At 40.8% G+C, this 19,809-nt stretch overlaps 1 protein-coding gene across 1 annotated transcript in view; it reads right to left on the bottom strand.

Annotated features, from left to right (window-relative positions):
- Positions 1–388: 388 nt before the first annotated feature.
- LOC125455341 (neuroblast differentiation-associated protein AHNAK-like) overlaps positions 389–19,809 on the bottom strand; it is a 99,632-nt gene continuing 80,211 nt past the window's right edge. Inside the window, exons 10-11 of the mRNA XM_059649143.1 lie at positions 4,139–19,607; positions 389–2,986 (exon numbers count right to left, since the gene is read on the bottom strand). Coding sequence (XP_059505126.1) covers positions 1,863–2,986; positions 4,139–19,607 — 16,593 coding nt within the window. The 3' untranslated portion in view covers positions 389–1,862. The remainder of the gene's footprint in view (positions 2,987–4,138; positions 19,608–19,809) is intronic.

The raw sequence follows: 19,809 nt of genomic DNA on the forward strand, positions 1-19,809 counted from the left end.
TCACAGCTTACAGCAGGACTTTCAAAAACAGTCCATGAAATAGAGAACAAGTTTCTGATGTGGTACTTCCATTTTGGTGATTGATGAAGCTTTTGGAATCAAAATATAATGGAACTTTTCTGATCCCCACTGTGTTCCTTTGAAATAGAAAGAATTCTTTTTCTTAGGTTGGGGTTATCAGCATGCTCGGACTCAGAGATTGTATCCAAAACCAGCTAGTGAGATGTTCTTGAGTTAAATGGCAAAGGTCACTTCAGCAAAAGATTACCAACCAGCTGTTGGCTCCTCAGCATCCCTACCACACCCCCTGTACAGCTTCCCCAACCACCATGTTTGTTAACATTCTGCACTGAGTTATCACTTCAACCAAACTAAGCAATCTTCCAAATTTTATGTCTAAACAGGTATTTTATTGATGATACATACTCAAAGTTAGCAATTGTAAGAAAATTTAGCATAGCAAAATCAATATTCCACAGTAATTGTGGCATAAATCAACAGAAGCTTCCAGGACACAAATTTCAGTTAATCATATTTACAACAAAATTATTCACACATATTTGGACACATTTTTTACAATTTCCAGGAGAAGAGCAAATTAGAATTCCGTCTACTGAACTTCACTGCCATTTTGAAATTAAATACTTGAGTGATGAATATTCATTTATGGCATTTTTATTATTTGTTTTTCACACAGGCTTTAAATATGTTTTGTGATATCACATGTAACAAGTGCTAGATCAGTGACATAAAGTCCATTATAATTGTTACAGAAATGTTATGTTATATAAATGGAGCAGTGTAGTGGATTACGCCCCCTCTAAGACCTGGATTCAAGACTGATATGATACAAGTATTCTCTATCTTCTAGTTATAAAGCTTCTGTGTGAAATGAATTCTAATGGTCTTGGGGCGAAAGCAGGAAATTATTCCTAGATTGACAGTGATTGAAAATGTCATGTAGATAGGCCCAATGATAAATAACGAGAGAAAACAAAAGCACATTACTGGTGCACTGTGATATATGCTTTTACATGCTGTGGTGAACTGAGTGGAGAAAATGTCTCCAAAGCTAAGAATGTTTGATGCTTTTGATGGAAAATATTGCATACTTTAGATGGAAAACATTCCATTCCGGACCATTATTATCACTTAGTTTGATGAGTATGAGCATCATTTATCATAGTATGTCCTGTACTACTTAGATCAGTATGTTGTATTTCTTAAATGTTATCTGTTTAGAACTTGCAGATAATTGATGTAAAAGGCGTTTTCATTGGGAGTGGATTGTAGACACTTCAGATTCTATTTCTGATAAAAATCTTAATGCCTTCATATTTACTCTTTATCCTTGTTTTAATTACCTCTAACAACTTGAATGTACAAATCATACTGAGATTGCAACTCTAATTAACATTTAGATATTAATGACACTAACTAGGCAATTGATTATTCAGAAAGGTTTAAGTTATGCACAGACAAAAAATTGCTACAGTTAACTGAAAACCTAGGTAAGGTGTGTGCCACTGAATAGCAATTTAAAGGCATAAATATTTGTCCCCATTATATTTGGATCAAAAGTAACTTTTAAGCAGCCTATACACAAACATATGCAAATATTTTGTAATTTACTGAAGTAATTTATTTCTAATTCTGAATTTGTTGTTATTGAAGCAAGTGCAACCATAATTCAAAGTTGTGATCTTTGATATGTAGTGCAATATGAAATATCCTTATTGCTCTATGAAACACCTCTCGCACACAATAATCAAGTTGATATTTAGATAAATACAGGAAACAGCAAGATAACTACTGTGTAAAAGCATCATATCACAATTATAAACAAAGCTGTCAATGCATGTTTATTCCTTAGTTTCTGTCTTCTTAATTTCTTTTGTCTCAGATTCATTTATAGGGATGGAAACAGATGAAGGTTGAGTTTTTTCAGAGAATTGTTTTTGTTCACTCTGAATCATTTCTTTCATTGTTTTGAAAACAGGATGCGTATCATCAATAACTGTTGCTCCAGGAGCAATATCTCCTTGTAATATGGAACTGTCAGTTAAGTCAACCACAGTTCCTGCTGTTTTTGTATATTTTTTAGTAAGGGTGTGCCCTTTGGCAGATACAGTGTATTCTGATTTTGGGAGATGGGATTCAGGCAGTTCTTTTGTAGACTTTGCTGGTTCCGCTATCCCACTTGCAGCTTCTTCTTGAATAAGAGTTTCTTTAGTAACCACTGTGGAATGTTCTGTCAGATGTGTACGTGGTATACCTTCAGGTGGTGGAGATATTGGTAAGTTAGAACTTTGAGGGATTCCTGATTTTTTGGTGCTTTCTTGCTTATCGTTTGCTTTTGTAATTTTGGTTCCAGTCAGAATAATTTGGTGAGGCTCAGATGAAGTTTCACAGGTTGGAACTTGGCCGTGATGAGAAGATTCAGATTTACTTGTTTTGGATGACTGGACATTTATCCTGAAATCACCTGATTCCAGCAAGGCGAGCTCAGTTCTTGCAGTTGATGTCACTATTTGACTGGGTGTTATCACGTGAGTGCCTCCAACTACAGTACCAGGGTCTTTAGATTTCATTGTTACTATTTGAGTTGTACCATCATCAGTAGTTCTATTTTCAGTATCTTCAACTGTTAATTCCTTTGATGCAGGAATGGTTGATGGTGATACTTCTGAAGACCCACCAGGCAAAAAGTCATGGCCATCAGATTTTACGTCGGCCACTTTTACACCAGATATAATTGGTTCTGTGCCAGAAGTTGGAATTTCATGTGCAGTTTGTTTTTCACCGTCAGCAGCTTTTTCTTTCTTCCATGGTGATGAAAAGTTAATTTTTGGAAATTTAAACCAACTTGTCCTCCCCTTTGATGGAGAACTTTCCTTTGTTGCTGTCAATCCAGCATCCTTTTGACCTTTGAGTTCAGCAGCTGTTTTATTCGAATGATCGCAAGACTTTCCTTGAAGAGATTGACCTGAAACATCAAATATAAGAAACAAAGAACATCAGGGAATTTAAGTTTAGCTTCATAATTTTTCTGATCAACTTTCAATTCTACCCCACATAGTTTACCAATAGCATCTTTTAATACTGCTTTCTTTTCCAAGTTAATGCACATTTAACTGATACTGCCAACAATTTCTGTCTTTGTATCACATCACCAGCATCCACAGTGCATTGTTTTATTATACAACATCAAGACTGTTATTTTGAAAATTACCCTTCCACATGGTATTTAATTTTCAATGTGCACACGTTCATTAAAGATAGATTTATGGTTGGCCAATGCTTTCCTCCTTCAGTCTCGAACATTCTTATACTAGTGCCTCAGTATGTGTTTTCTGTTTAGTTACATCATCAGCAACAGCGTTCTCACAAACAATACAAATAGCTGGTTGAGATATTGATTATTTAATAACAACATTAAATTTCGCCAAGATCATTATAAAATTGATGAACTCTTGAAATGGCTCAAAGTCTTTGCCAAGGCTGAATGATTTGGTCCTAGTGGGATGATGTTGGGTTTCCAAAGCATCCACATGTAATGCTGAGATCACAGATCCCATTTATTTTCTTCTCAGATTCAATTATGTGGCCACTAATAACTCCTGTTTCTTTAATTCTATTATACAGTTAACAATGATAATTGAACATTATGTTCTGAATGTTTCGTGCACACACTTCTTTCATTGTATCCACTTAATATCACTCTGAGGCCAAACCCACATCAGCATTTCTGGTGCTGCCAGTCTGCCAGTCATGCGAAGCTCCATACTTCCAAATTAATATCAATTTTACGTGACTTAATGTATTATCTAAAAAGTTGTTCATCATCAAATGTAATGCAGTTTTGAGATGAAATGGCTTTTTGAGTATCAGGTGGGAGGAGGTAGGGAAATTTTGACCTTGAGAGTGAGTGCAAAATGGCTAAAAAGAAAATCAGTTTTACACCACATCCAGTTTTATTTTGCGTGGTGTTCAAAGAGAAGGCAGTCTGCCAAATACCAATTCCACCATCCCAGATATGTCACCTCAAATATTTCAAATCGAGCCGGGGTTTTTGTATAGCTAACTAATTTCCTGAAATAATCTTGAACATCAAATGTCTTTATATTAATAACAGTACCTGATTCTTTTGTCACAGTCTTGGAAAAATCAGGATCATCATTCTCTGTTGTTTCTGTCCTAAAGTCGACATCTGGAAATTTAAACTTAGAAAATGAAACTGAAAATAATGCTGGAGCTTTCATGTCCACTGACATTTCAGGAGCTGAAACATCAAGTTGAGTCTTTGGCATCAATGTTTCAGCATCAGTTTTCCCTTTTGCTTTTGGATCACCAATACTGATTTGTGAACTTTGTACCCCAGGCACTTTTAGATGGGCATCAACATGTTTGAAATCAAAAGCTGCAACATTGCAATGAACATCTACTGTTCCTGCTTTCTCATCTATATTTGGTTCATTCTCAACAAGAACAGTTTTTGAATGTGAGATGTCAACGGGAGAGACACTGATATCAACATTCGTTTTAAGAGGTTTCGTCTCAGGCGTTGAAATGCCAAACTTGGTTGCTTTAAATTTTGATATGTTAAACTTTTGTCCTTTCCCTGCAATGGTAACATCACCTGCCTCTACTCCACCTTCACATTCTGGAGCACTCAAGTCAATTTTCAATCCTCGACTATCGATCAGTGATTTTTCAGCTGAAATATCAACATCTGGCTGACTCAGACTCACAGCAACTTCAGGATCTTTCAACTTGGGAAGAGAAACACCTAAAGAAAGCAATTTCAGGGGTGGCATTGCCAACTGTGCATGACCATCTTTGAACTGCAGATCCAAATGAACATCAGATGTTGGGAGATCCACATCAGATGATGGAGCTATAATGTCCACTGTCATTTCCGGAGTTGAAACACCAAGTTCAGGCTTAGGCATAGAAACATGCGTATCTAAATGACCTTGGAATTTTGGAACTTCATTGTCAATTGTAGGTTTCTTCTTTTCAGGCAGTTTTAGACTGACATTAGGACAGTCCGTGTCAATGCCAGCAACATTAATTCTATTCACCGCATTTTCTGAATTTGCATCTGCAAATGCTAATTTGACATCCAATTCAGCTTGTGGCGGTGAGACATGAACCTTCGGGAGATGTACATTGAAGTCGTTCGTTGGAGAATTTTTAGCAGGAGCTGAAAAGCCAAGTTTTGGAAGTTTGAATGTTGGAAATTTTATTTTGCCCGCTTTTCCTTCAATGTCAACAACTGGTCCTTGAAGATCAGCTTCACATTCTGCAGCCCTTACATCCATTTTAGGACCTTTCAGAAGTATCTCAGGGATTCCAAATGAAATATCGACATCGGGCTTGCTCACACTCACATCAACTTCAGGTCCTTTGAATTTTGGAGAAGAAATCCCAAATGATGGCGTTTTCATGGATGGCATTTTGAACTTTCCTCCATCATCTTTCATCTTCATATCTCCTGATTCTAAACCCACATCTGCTGTTGGCAGATCCACTTCAGTTGATGGAGCTTTAGTATCCACTGACAATTCCGGAGCTGAAACATCGACACCAAATTTAGGCATGGACACATCGACATCCACCTTCCCTTTCAACTCTGGCATTTCGACGTCAACTTGTGGTTTTTCCACTTCAGGCGTTTCTAATTCAAAGTTGGGGCCTTTGACGTCAATCTTCGCAAGGCTAAGATCACCTTCCAACTTGCCTGCTTTGACATCTACACTCGGTACTTTGGCTTCCATGTCAGCTTTCGGTAGAGAAATATCGACTTTGGGAAGTTGAACATCCAGATCCATTTTTGGAGCTTGTATATCGGGTTTGGAAGTTCCAAATTTTGGAGCTTTGAATTTAAGCAGTTTCATTTTTCTACCCTTTCCATCAGTGTCAACCTCTGGAGCCTGCAGATCAGCTTCTAGTTCTGGAGCACTCACGTCCATTTTAGGACATTTGATATCTACCTCTGGTTTTTCAACTGAAATATCGACATCTGGTTTCGTGACACTCACATCAATGTCAGGTCCTTTGAATTTTGGAAGAGAAATCCCAAATGATGGCATTTTCACCGATGGCATTTTGAACTTAGCTCCATCAGCTTTCATCTTCATATCTCCTGACTCCAAACCCACATCTACTGTTGGCAGATCCATGACAGATGATGGAGCTTTAATGTCCACTGACAATTCCGGGGCTGAAACATCGATATCAGCATTAGGCATGGAAACATCTACATCCCCCTTCGCTTTCAACTTTGGCATTTTGACGTCAAATTGTGGTTTCTCCACTTCAGGCATTTTTAATTCAAAGTCGGGACCTCTGATGTCAATCTTCCCAAGGCTATGATCACCTTCCAACTTGCCTGCTTTGACATCTTCACTCTTTACTTGGGCATCCATGTCAGCTTTCGGTAGTGAGATATCGATTTTGGGAAGGTTAACATCCAGATCCATTTCTGGAGCTTGTGTATCAGGTTTGGAAATTCCAAATTTTGGGGCTTTGAATTTAGGCAGTTTCATTCTTCCACCATTTCCATCAATGTCAACATCTGGAGCCTGCAGATCAGTTTCTAGTTCTGGAGCACTGACATCCATTTTCAGATCTTTGATATGTATCTCTGGTTTTCCAGCTGAAATATTAACATCTGGCTTGCTCACACTCATATCAACTTTACCACGTTTGAATTTTGGAAGAGAAATCCCAAATGATGGCATTTTCACCGATGGCATTTTGAACTTTCCTCCATCACCTTTCATCTTCATATCTCCTGATTCCAAAACCACATCTACTGTTGGCACATCTACTTCAGTTGATGGAACTTTAATGTCCACTGACAATTCCGGGGTTGAAACATCGATATCAGCTTTAGGCATGGGCACACCTACATCCACGTTCCCTTTCAACTTTGGCATTTCGATGTCAACTTGTGGTTTTTCCACTTCAGGCGTTTCTAATTCAAAGTCGGGACCTCTGATGTTAATCTTCCCAAGGCTAAGATCACCTTCCAACTTGCCTGCTTTGACATCTACACTCGGTACTTTGGCATCCATGTCAGCTTTCGGTAGTGAGGCATTGACTTTGGGAAGGTTAACATCCAGACCCATTTTTGGAGGTTGGATATCGGGTTTGGAAGTTCCAAATTTTGGAGCTTTGAATTTAGGCAATTTCATTTTTCTACCTTTTCCATCAATGTCAACCTCTGGAGCCTGCAGATCAGCTTCTAGTTCTGGAGCACTTATGTCCATTTTCGGACCTTTGATATCTCCCTGTGGTTTTTCAACTGCAATGTCAACATCTGGCTTGCTCACACTCACATCAACTTCAGGTCCTTTGAATTTTGGAAGAGAAATCCCAAATGATGGCGTTTTCACCGATGGCATTTTGAACTTTCCTCCATCACCTTTCATCTTCATATCGCCTGATTCCAAACCCACATCTACTGTTGGCACATCTACTTCAGTTGATGGAGCTTTAATGTCCACTGACACTTGCGGGGCTGAAACATCGATATCAGCATTAGGCATGGGCACACAGACATCCACGTTCCCTTTCAGCTTTGGCATTTCGACATCAACTTGTGGTTTTCCCACTCCAGGTGTTTTTAATTCAAAGTTGGGACCTCTGATGTTAATCTTCCCAAGGCTAAGATCACCTTCCAACTTGCCTGCTTTAACATCTACACTCGGTACTTTGGCATCCATGTCAGCCTTCGGTAGTGAGATATCGACTTTGGGAAGGTTAACATCCAGATCCATTTCTGGCACTGGTATGTCAGGTTTGGAAATTCCAAATTTTGGAGCGTTGAATTTAGGCAGTTTCATTTTTCTACCTTTTCCATCCATGTCAACCGCTGGAGCCTGCAGATCAGCTTCAACCTGTGGAGCTCTGATGTCCATTTTAGTCGCTTTAATATCTCCCTGTGGTTTTTCAAATGAAATATCCACATCTGGCTTGCTCACACTCACATCAACTTCAGGTCCTTTGAATTTTGGAAGAGAAATCCCAAATGATGGCATTTTCACCGATGGCATTTTGAACTTCCCTCCATCAGCTTTCATCTTCATATCTCTTGATTCTAAACCCACATCTACTGTTGGCACATCTACTTCAGGTGATGGAGTTTTAATGTCCACTGACAATTCCGGAGCTGGAACATCGGTATCATTTTTAAGCATCGACACATCTGCATCCAACTTCCCCTTTAACTTTGGCATTTCGAAGTCAACTTGTGGTTTTTCCACTTCAGACATTTTAAATTCAAAGTCGTGACCTCTGACGTTAATGTTCCCAAGGCTAAGATCACCTTCCATCTTGCCTGCTTTGACATCTACACTCGGTACTTTGGCATCAATGTCAGCTTTCGGTAGTGAGATATCGACTTTGGGAGAATTAACATCCAGATCCATTTTTGGAGCTGGTATAACGGGTTTCGAAATTCCAAATTTTGGAACATTGAATTTAGGCAGTTTCATTTTTCTACCTTTTCCATCCATCTCAACCTCTGGAGCCTGCAAATCTGCTTCAAGTTCTGGAGCACTTAGGTCCATTTTAGGCGCTTTAATATCTCCCTCTGGTTTTTCAAATGAAATATCGACATCTGGCTCGCTCACACTCACATCAACTTCAGGTCCTTTGAATTTTGGAAGAGAAATCCCAAATGATGGCATTTTCACCGATGGCATTTTGAACTTCCCTCCATCACCTTTCATCTTCATATCTCCTGATTCCAAACCCACATCTACTGTTGGCACATCTACCGCAGTTGATGGAGCTTTAATGTCCACTGACAATTCCGGGGCTGGAACATCAACATCACTTTTAAGCATGAGCACACCTACATCCCGCTTCCCTTTCAACTTTGGCATTTTGCTGTCAACTTGTCGTTTTTCCACTTCAGGCCTTTTTATTTGAAAGTCGTGCCCTCTGATGTTAATGTTGCCAAGGCTAATATCACCTTCCAACTTGACTGCTTTGACATCTACAGTCGGTACTTTGGCATCCATGTTAGATTTCGGTAGTGAGCTATCGACTTTGGGAAGTTTAACATCCAGATCCATTTTTGGAGCTTGAATATCGGGTTTGGAAATTCCAAAATTTGGAGCTTTAAATTTAGGCAGTTTCATTCTTCCACTTTTTCCATCAATGTTAACATCTGGAGCCTGCTGATCTGCTTCAAGTTCTGGGGCACTGACATCCATTTTAGGCACTTTAGTATCTCCCTCTGGTTTTTCAAATGAAATGTGAACATCTGGCTTGCTCACACGAAGATCAACTTCAGGTCCTTTGAATTTGGGAAGAGAAATCCCAAATGATGGCATTTTCACCGATGGCATTTTGAACTTCCCTCCATCACTTTTCATCTTCATATCTCCTGATTCCAAACCCACATCTACTGTTGGCACATCTACTTCAGTTGATGGAGCTTTAATGTCCACTGACACTTCCGGGGCTGAAACATTGATATCAGCTTTCGGCATGGACATATCTACATCCAAATACCCCTTCAACTTTGGCATTTCGACGTCAACTTGTGGTCTCTCCATTTCAGGCATTTCTAATTCAAAGTCGGGACCTCTGATGTTAACCTTCCCAAGGCTAAGATCACCTTCCAACTTGCCTGCTTTGACATCTAAACTCGGTACTTTGGCATCCATGTCAGCTTTCGGTAGCGAGACATCGACTTTGGGAAGGTTAACATACAGACCCATTTCTGGAGCTTGTGTATCAGGTTTGGAAGTTCCAAATTTTGGAGGTTTCAATTTAGGCAGTTTCATTTTTCTACCTTCTCCATCAATGTCAACCTCTGGAGCCTGCAGATCAGCTTCAACTTCTGGAGCACTTATGTCCAGTTTCGGTGCTTTAATATCTCCCTCTGGTTTTTCAAATGAAATATCAACATCTGGCTTGCTCACACTCACATCAACTTCAGGTCCTTTGAATTTTGGAAGAGAAATCCCAAATGATGGCATTTTCACCGATGGCATTTTGAACTTCCCTCCATCACTTTTTATCTTCATATCTCCTGATTCCAAACCCACATCTACTGTTGGCACATCTACTTCAGTTGATGGAGCTTTAATGTCCACTGACAATTCCGAGGCTGAAACATCGATAGCAGCTGTAGGCATGGGCACACCTACATCCCCCTTCCCTATCAACTTTGGCATTTCAATGTCAACTTGTGGTTTTTCCACTCCAGGTGTTTTTAATTCAAAGTCGGGACCTCTGGTGTTAATCTTCCCAAGGCTAAGATCACCTTCCAACTTGCCTGCTTTGACATCTATACTCGGTACTTTGGCATCCGTGTCAGCTTTCGGTAGTGAGACATCGACTTTTGGAAGGTTAACATCCTGATCCAATTCTGGAGCTTGTGTATCAGGTTTGGAAATTCCAAATTTTGGAGCTTTGAATTTAGGCAGTTTCATTCTTCCTCTTTTTCCATCAATGTCAACATCTGGAGCCTGTAGATCAGCTTCAACGTCTGGAGCACTTAGGTCCAGTTTCGGTGCTTTAATATCTCCCTCTGGTTTTTCAAATGAAATATCAACATCTGGCTTGCTCACACTCACATCAACTTCAGGTCCTTTGAATTTTGGAAGAGAAATCCCAAATGATGGCATTTTCCACGACGGCATTTTGAACTTCCCTCCATCACCTTTCATCTTCATATCTCCTGATTCCAAAACCACATCTACTGTTGGCACATCTACTTCAGTTGATGGAGCTTTAATGTCCACTGACAATTCCGGGGCTGAAACATCGATATCAGCTTTAGGCATGGGCACAGCTACATACCCCTTCCCTTTCAGCTTTGGCATTTCGACGTCAACTTGTGGTTTTTCCACTCCAGGTGTTTTTAATTCAAAGTCAGGACCTCTGATGTCAATCTTCCCAAGGCTGAGATCACCTTCCATCTTGCCTGCTTTGACATCTACACTCGGTACTTTGGCATCCATGTCAGCTTTCGGGAGTGAGACGTCGACTTTGGGAAGGTTAACATCCCGATCCATTTTTGGAGCTTGTATATCGGGATTGGAAATTCCAAATTTTGGAGGTTTCAATTTAGGCAGTTTCATTTTTCTACCTTCTCCATCAATGTCAACATCTGGAGCCTGCAGATCGACTTCAAGTTCTGGAGCACTGATGTCCATTTTTGTCGCTTTCAAATCTCCCTCTGGTTTTAAAACTGAAATGTCAACATCTGGCTTGCTCACATGAAGATCAACATCACGTCCTTTAAATTTTGGAATGGAAATCCCAAATGATGACATTTTCACCGATGGCATTTTGAACTTTCCTCCATCACCTTTCATCTTCATATCTCCTGATTCCAAACCCACATCTACTGTTGGCACATCTACTTCAGTTGATGGAGCTTTAATGTCCACTGATAATTCCGGGACTGAAACATCGATATCAGCTTTAGGCATGGGCACACCTACATCCCCCTTCCCTATCAACTTTGGCATTTCAACGTCAACTTGTGGTTTTTCCATTTCAGCTGTTTTTAATTCAAAGTCGGGACCTCTGATGTTAATCTTCCCAAGGCTAAGATCACCTTCCAACTTGCCTGCTTTGACATCTACACTCGGTACTTTGGCATCCATGTCAGCTTTCGGTAGTGAGACATCAACTTTTGGAAGGTTAACATCCTGATCCATTTCTGGAGCATTGGTATCAGGTTTGGAAATTCCAAAGTTGGGAGCTTTGAATTTAGGCAGTTTCATTCTTCCTCTTTTTCCATCAATGTCAACATCTGGAGCCTGCAGATCAGCTTCTAGTTCTGGAGCACTTATGTCCAGTTTCGGTGCTTTAATATCTCCCTCTGGTTTTTCAAATGAAATATCAACATCTGGCTTGCTCACACTCACATCAACTTCAGGTCCTTTGAATTTTGGAAGAGAAATCCCAAATGATGGCATTTTCCACGACGGCATTTTGAACTTCCCTCCATCACCTTTCATCTTCATATCTCCTGATTCTAAACCCACATCTACTGTTGGCACATCTACTTCAGTTGATGGAGCTTTAATGTCCACTGACAATTCCGGGACTGAAACATTGATATCAGCTTTAGGCATGGGCACACCTACATCCCCCTTCCCTTTCAGCTTTGGCATTTCGATGTCAACTTGTGGTTTTTCCACTTCAGCCGTTTCTAATTCAAAGTCATGACCTCTGATGTCAATCTTCCCACGGCTAAGATCACCTTCCAACTTGCCTGCTTTAACATCTACACTCGGTACTTTGGCATCCATGTCAGCTTTCGGTAGTGAGATATCGACTTGGGGAAGATTAACATCCAGACCCATTTTTGGAGCTGGTACGTCAGGTTTGGAAATTCCAAATTTTGGAGCTTTGAATTTAGGCAGTTTCATTTTTCTACCTTCTCCATCAATGTCAACCTCTGGAGCCTGCAGATCAGCTTCTAGTTCTGGAGCACTTACGTCCAGTTTTGGTGCTTTAGTATCTCCCTCTAGTTTTTCAAATGAAATATCAACATCTGGCTTGCTCACACTCACATCAACTTCAGGTCCTTTGAATTTTGGAAGAGAAATCCCAAACGATGGCATTTTCACCGATGGCATTTTGAACTTTCCTCCATCACCTTTCATCTTCATATCTCCTGATTCCAAACCCACATCTGCTGTTGGCACATCTACTTCAGTTGATGGAGCTTTAATATCCACTGACAATTCCGGAGCTGAAACATCAATATCAGCTTTAGGCATGGGCACACCTACATCCACCTTCCCTTTCAGCTTTGGTATTTCGACATCAACTTGTGGTTTTTCCACTTCATGCGTTTCTAATTCAAAGTCATGACCTCTGATGTCAATCTTCCCAAGGCTAAGATCACCTTCCAGCTTGCCTGCTTTAACATCTGCACTCGGTACTTTGGCATCCATGTCAGCTTTCGGTAGTGAGATATCGACTTTGGGAAGATTAACATCCAGACCCATTTTTGGAGCTGGTTCGTCAGGTTTGGAAATTCCAAATTTTGGAGCTTTGAATTTAGGCAGTTTCATTTTTCTACCTTCTCCATCAATGTCAACCTCTGGAGCCTGCAGATCAGCTTCAACTTCTGGAGCACTTACGTCCAGTTTTGGTGCTTTAATATCTCCCTCTGGTTTTTCAAATGAAATATCAACATCTGGCTTGCTCACACTCACATCAACTTCAGGTCCTTTGAATTTTGGAAGAGAAATCCCAAATGATGGCATTTTCACCGATGGCATTTTGAACTTTCCTCCATCACCTTTCATCTTCATATCTCCTGATTCCAAACCCACATCTGCTGTTGGCACATCTACTTCAGTTGATGGAGCTTTAATATCCACTGACAATTCCGGAGCTGAAACATCGATATCAGCTTTAGGCATGGGCACACCTACATCCCCCTTCCCTTTCAGCTTTGGCATTTCGACATCAACTTGTGGTTTTTCCACTTCATGCGTTTCTAATTCAAAGTCATGACCTCTGATGTCAATCTTCCCAAGGCTAAGATCACCTTCCAACTTGCCTGCTTTAACATCCACACTCGGTACTTTGGCATCCATGTCAGCTTTCGGTAGTGAGATATCGACTTTGGGAAGATTAACATCCAGACCCATTTTTGGAGCTGGTATGTCAGGTTTGGAAATTCCAAATTTTAGAGCTTTGAAATTAGGCAGTTTCATTTTTCTACCTTCTCCATCAATGTCAACATCTGGAGCCTGCAGATCAGCTTCTAGTTCTGGAGCACTTATGTCCAGTTTCGGTGCTTTAATATCTCCCTCTGGTTTTTCAAATGAAATATCAACATCTGGCTTGCTCACACTCACATCAACTTCAGGTCCTTTGAATTTTGGAAGAGAAATCCCAAATGATGGCATTTTCCACGACGGCATTTTGAACTTCCCTCCATCACCTTTCATCTTCATATCTCCTGATTCCAAACCCACATCTACTGTTGGCACATCTACTTCAGTTGATGGAGCTTTAATGTCCACTGACAATTCCGGGACTGAAACATTGATATCAGCTTTAGGCATGGGCACACCTACATCCCCCTTCCCCTTCAGCTTTGGCATTTCAATGTCAACTTGTGGTTTTTCCACTTCAGCCGTTTCTAATTCAAAGTCATGACCTCTGATGTCAATCTTCCCACGGCTAAGATCACCTTCCAACTTGCCTGCTTTAACATCTACACTCGGTACTTTTGCATCCATGTCAGCTTTCGGTAGAGAGATATCGACTTTGGGAAGATTAACATCCAGACCCATTTTTGGAGCTGGTACGTCAGGTTTGGAAATTCCAAATTTTGGAGCTTTGAATTTAGGCAGTTTCATTTTTCTACCTTCTCCATCAATGTCAACCTCTGGAGCCTGCAGATCAGCTTCTAGTTCCGGAGCACTTACGTCCAGTTTTGGTGCTTTAATATCTCCCTCTGGTTTTTCAAATGAAATATCAACATCTGGCTTGCTCACACTCACATCAACTTCAGGTCCTTTGAATTTTGGAAGAGAAATCCCAAATGATGGCATTTTCACCGATGGCATTTTGAACTTTCCTCCATCACCTTTCATCTTCATGTCTCCTGATTCCAAACCCACATCTACTGTTGGCACATCTACTTCAGTTGATGGAGCTTTAATATCCACTGACAATTCCGGAGCTGAAACATCAATATCAGCTTTAGGCATGGGCACACCTACATCCCCCTTCCCTTTCAGCTTTGGCATTTCGACATCAACTTGTGGTTTTTCCACTTCATGCGTTTCTAATTCAAAGTCATGACCTCTGATGTCAATCTTCCCAAGGCTAAGATCACCTTCCAACTTGCCTGCTTTAACATCCACACTCGGGACTTTGGCATCCATGTCAGCTTTCGGTAGTGAGATATCGACTTTGGGAAGATTAACGTCCAGACCCATTTTTGGAGCTGGTATGTCAGGTTTGGAAATTCCAAATTTTGGAGCTTTGAATTTAGGCAGTTTCATTTTTCTACCTTCTCCATCAATGTCAACCTCTGGAGCCTGCAGATCAGCTTCTAGTTCTGGAGCACTTACGTCCAGTTTGGGTGCTTTAATATCTCCCTCTAGTTTTTCAAATGAAATATCAACATCTGGCTTGCTCACACTCACATCAACTTCAGGTCCTTTGAATTTTGGAAGAGAAATCCCAAATGATGGCATTTTCACCGATGGCATTTTGAACTTTCCTCCATCACCTTTCATCTTCATATCTCCTGATTCCAAACCCACATCTGCTGTTGGCACATCTACTTCAGTTGATGGAGCTTTAATATCCACTGACAATTCCGGAGCTGAAACATCAATATCAGCTTTAGGCATGGGCACACCTACATCCCCCTTCCCTTTCAGCTTTGGTATTTCGACATCAACTTGTGGTTTTTCCACTTCATGCGTTTCTAATTCAAAGTCATGACCTCTGATGTCAATCTTCCCAAGGCTAAGATCACCTTCCAGCTTGCCTGCTTTAACATCTACACTCGGTACTTTGGCATCCATGTCAGCTTTCGGTAGTGAGATATCGACTTTGGGAAGATTAACATCCAGACCCATTTTTGGAGCTGGTATGTCAGGTTTGGAAATTCCAAATTTTAGAGCTTTGAATTTAGGCAGTTTCATTTTTCTACCTTCTCCATCAATGTCAACATCTGGAGCCTGCAGTTCAGCTTCTAGTTCTGGAGCACTTATGTCCAGTTTCGGTGCTTTAATATCTCCCTCTGGTTTTTCAAATGAAATATCAACATCTGGCTTGCTCACACTCACATCAACTTCAGGTCCTTTGAATTTTGGAAGAGAAATCCCAAATGATGACATTTTCCACGACGGCATTTTGAACTTCCCTCCATCACCTTTCATCTTCCTATCTCCTGATTCCAAACCCATATCTACTGTTGGCACATCTACTTCAGTTGATGGAGCTTTAATGTCCACTGACAATTCCGGGACTGAAACATTGATATCAGCTTTAGGCATGGGCACACCTACATCCCCCTTCCCCTTCAGCTTTGGCATTTCAATGTCAACTTGTGGTTTTTCCACTTCAGCCGTTTCTAATTCAAAGTCATGACCTCTGATGTCAATCTTCCCAAGGCTAAGATCACCTTCCAACTTGCCTGCTTTAACATCTACACTCGGTACTTTTGCATCCATGTCAGCTTTCAGTCGTGAGATATCGACTTTGGGAAGATTAACATCCAGACCCATTTTTGGAGCTGGTACGTCAGGTTTGGAAATTCCAAATTTTGGAGCTCTGAATTTAGGCAGTTTCATTTTTCTACCTTCTCCATCAATGTCAACCTCTGGAGCCTGCAGATCAGCTTCAACTTCTGGAGCACTTACGTCCAGTTTTGGTGCTTTAATATCTCCCTCTGGTTTTTCAAATGAAATATCAACATCTGGCTTGCTCACACTCACATCAACTTCAGGTCCTTTGAATTTTGGAAGAGAAATCCCAAATGATGGCATTTTCACCGATGGCATTTTGAACTTTCCTCCATCACCTTTCATCTTCATATCTCCTGATTCCAAACCCACATCTGCTGTTGGCACATCTACTTCAGTTGATGGAGCTTTAATATCCACTGACAATTCCGGAGCTGAAACATCAATATCAGCTTTAGGCATGGGCACACCTACATCCCCCTTCCCTTTCAGCTTTGGCATTTCGACATCAACTTGTGGTTTTTCCACTTCCTGCGTTTCTAATTCAAAGTCATGACCTCTGATGTCAATCTTCCCAAGGCTAAGATCACCTTCCAGCTTGCCTGCTTTAACATCCACACTCGGGACTTTGGCATCCATGTCAGCTTTCGGTAGTGAGATATCGACTTTGGGAAGATTAACATCCAGACCCATTTTTGCAGCTGGTATGTCAGGTTTGGAAATTCCAAATTTTGGAGCTTTGAATTTAGGCAGTTTCATTTTTCTACCTTCTCCATCAATGTCAACCTCTGGAGCCTGCAGATCAGCTTCTAGTTCTGGAGCACTTAGGTCCAGTTTGGGTGCTTTAATATCTCCCTCTAGTTTTTCAAATGAAATATCAACATCTGGCTTGCTCACACTCACATCAACTTCAGGTCCTTTGAATTTTGGAAGAGAAATCCCAAATGATGGCATTTTCACCGATGGCATTTTGAACTTTCCTCCATCACTTTTCATCTTCATATCTCCTGATTCCAAACCCACATCTACTGTTGGCACATCTACTTCAGTTGATGGAGCTTTAATATCCACTGACAATTCCGGAGCTGAAACATCAATATCAGCTTTAGGCATGGGCACACCTACATCCCCCTTCCCCTTCAGCTTTGGTATTTCGACATCAACTTGTGGTTTTTCCACTTCATGCGTTTCTAATTCAAAGTCATGACCTCTGATGTCAATCTTCCCAAGGCTAAGATCACCTTCCAGCTTGCCTGCTTTAACATCTACACTCGGTACTTTGGCATCCATGTCAGCTTTCGGTAGTGAGATATCGACTTTGGGAAGATTAACATCCAGACCCATTTTTGGAGCTGGTATGTCAGGTTTGGAAATTCCAAATTTTAGAGCTTTGAATTTAGGCAGTTTCATTTTTCTACCTTCTCCATCAATGTCAACATCTGGAGCCTGCAGATCAGCTTCTAGTTCTGGAGCACTTATGTCCAGTTTCGGTGCTTTAATATCTCCCTCTGGTTTTTCAAATGAAATATCAACATCTGGCTTGCTCACACTCACATCAACTTCAGGTCCTTTGAATTTTGGAAGAGAAATCCCAAATGATGGCATTTTCCACGACGGCATTTTGAACTTCCCTCCATCACCTTTCATCTTCCTATCTCCTGATTCCAAACCCACATCTACTGTTGGCACATCTACTTCAGTTGATGGAGCTTTAATGTCCACTGACAATTCCGGGACTGAAACATTGATATCAGCTTTAGGCATGGGCACACCTACATCCCCCTTCCCCTTCAGCTTTGGCATTTCAATGTCAACTTGTGGTTTTTCCACTTCAGCCGTTTCTAATTCAAAGTCATGACCTCTGATGTCAATCTTCCCACAGCTAAGATCACCTTCCAACTTGCCTGCTTTAACATCTACACTCGGTACTTTTGCATCCATGTCAGCTTTAGGTAGTGAGATATCGACTTTGGGAAGATTAACATCCAGACCCATTTTTGGAGCTGGTACGTCAGGTTTGGAAATTCCAAATTTTGGAGCTTTGAATTTAGGCAGTTTCATTTTTCTACCTTCTCCATCAATGTCAACCTCTGGAGCCTGCAGATCAGCTTCTAGTTCTGGAGCACTTACGTCCAGTTTTGGTGCTTTAATATCTCCCTCTGGTTTTTCAAATGAAATATCAACATCTGGCTTGCTCACACTCACATCAACTTCAGGTCCTTTGAATTTTGGAAGAGAAATCCCAAATGATGGCAGTTTCACCGATGGCATTTTGAACTTTCCTCCATCACCTTTCATCTTCATATCTCCTGATTCCAAACCCACATCTACTGTTGGCACATCTACTTCAGTTGATGGAGCTTTAATGTCCACTGACAATTCCGGAGCTGAAACATCAATATCAGCTTTAGGCATGGGCACACCTACATCCCCCTTCCCTTTCAGCTTTGGCATTTCGACATCAACTTGTGGTTTTTCCACTTCATGCGTTTCTAATTCAAAGTCATGACCTCTGATGTCAATCTTCCCAAGGCTAAGATCACCTTCCAGCTTGCCTGCTTTAACATCCACACTCGGGACTTTGGCATCCATGTCAGCTTTCGGTAGTGAGATATCGACTTTGGGAAGATTAACATCCAGACCCATTTTTGGAGCTGGTATGTCAGGTTTGGAAATTCCAAATTTTGGAGCTTTGAATTTAGGCAGTTTCATTTTTCTACCTTCTCCATCAATGTCAACCTCAGGAGCCTGCAGATCAGCTTCTAGTTCTGGAGCACTTACGTCCAGTTTTGGTGCTTTAATATCTCCCTCTGGTTTTTCAAATGAAATATCAACATCTGGCTTGCTCACATGAAGATCAACATCACGTCCTTTGAATTTTGGAAGAGAAATCCCAAATGATGGCATTTTCACCGATGGCATTTTGAACTTTCCTCCATCACCTTTCATCTTCATATCTCCTGATTCCAAACCCACATCTACTGTTGGCACATCTACTTCAGTTGATGGAGCTTTAATGTGGACTGACAATTCCGGGGCTGAAACATCGATATCAGCTTTAGGCATGGGCACACCTACATCCCCCTTCCCTTTCAACTTTGGCATTTCGAAGTCAACTTGTGGTTTTTCCACTTCAGGCATTTTTACTTGACAGTCGTGGCCTCTGATGTTAATCTTCCCAAGGCTATGATCACTTTCCAAATTGCCTGTTTTGACATCTACACTCGGTACTTTGGCATCCATGTCAGCTTTCGGTAGTGAGACATCGACTTTTGGAAGGTTCAAATTCTGATCCATTTTTGGAGCTTGTATATCAGGTTTGGAAATTCCAAATTTTGGAGCTTTGAATTTAGGCAGTTTCATTGTTCCACTTATTCCATCAATGTCAACATCTGGAGCCTGCAGATCTGCTACAAGTTCTGGAGCACGGATATGCAATTTAGGCGCTTTAATATCTCCCTCTGCTTTTTCAACTGAAATGTCAACATCTGGCTTGCTCACACGAAGATCAACATCAGGTCCTTTGAATGTTGGAAGAGAAATCCCAAACGATGGCATTTTCACCGATGGCATTTTGAACTTTCCTCCATCACCTTTCATC

This window comes from Stegostoma tigrinum, chromosome 10 (assembly GCF_030684315.1).
Source record: "Stegostoma tigrinum isolate sSteTig4 chromosome 10, sSteTig4.hap1, whole genome shotgun sequence".
Lineage (NCBI taxonomy): Eukaryota > Metazoa > Chordata > Chondrichthyes > Orectolobiformes > Stegostomatidae > Stegostoma > Stegostoma tigrinum.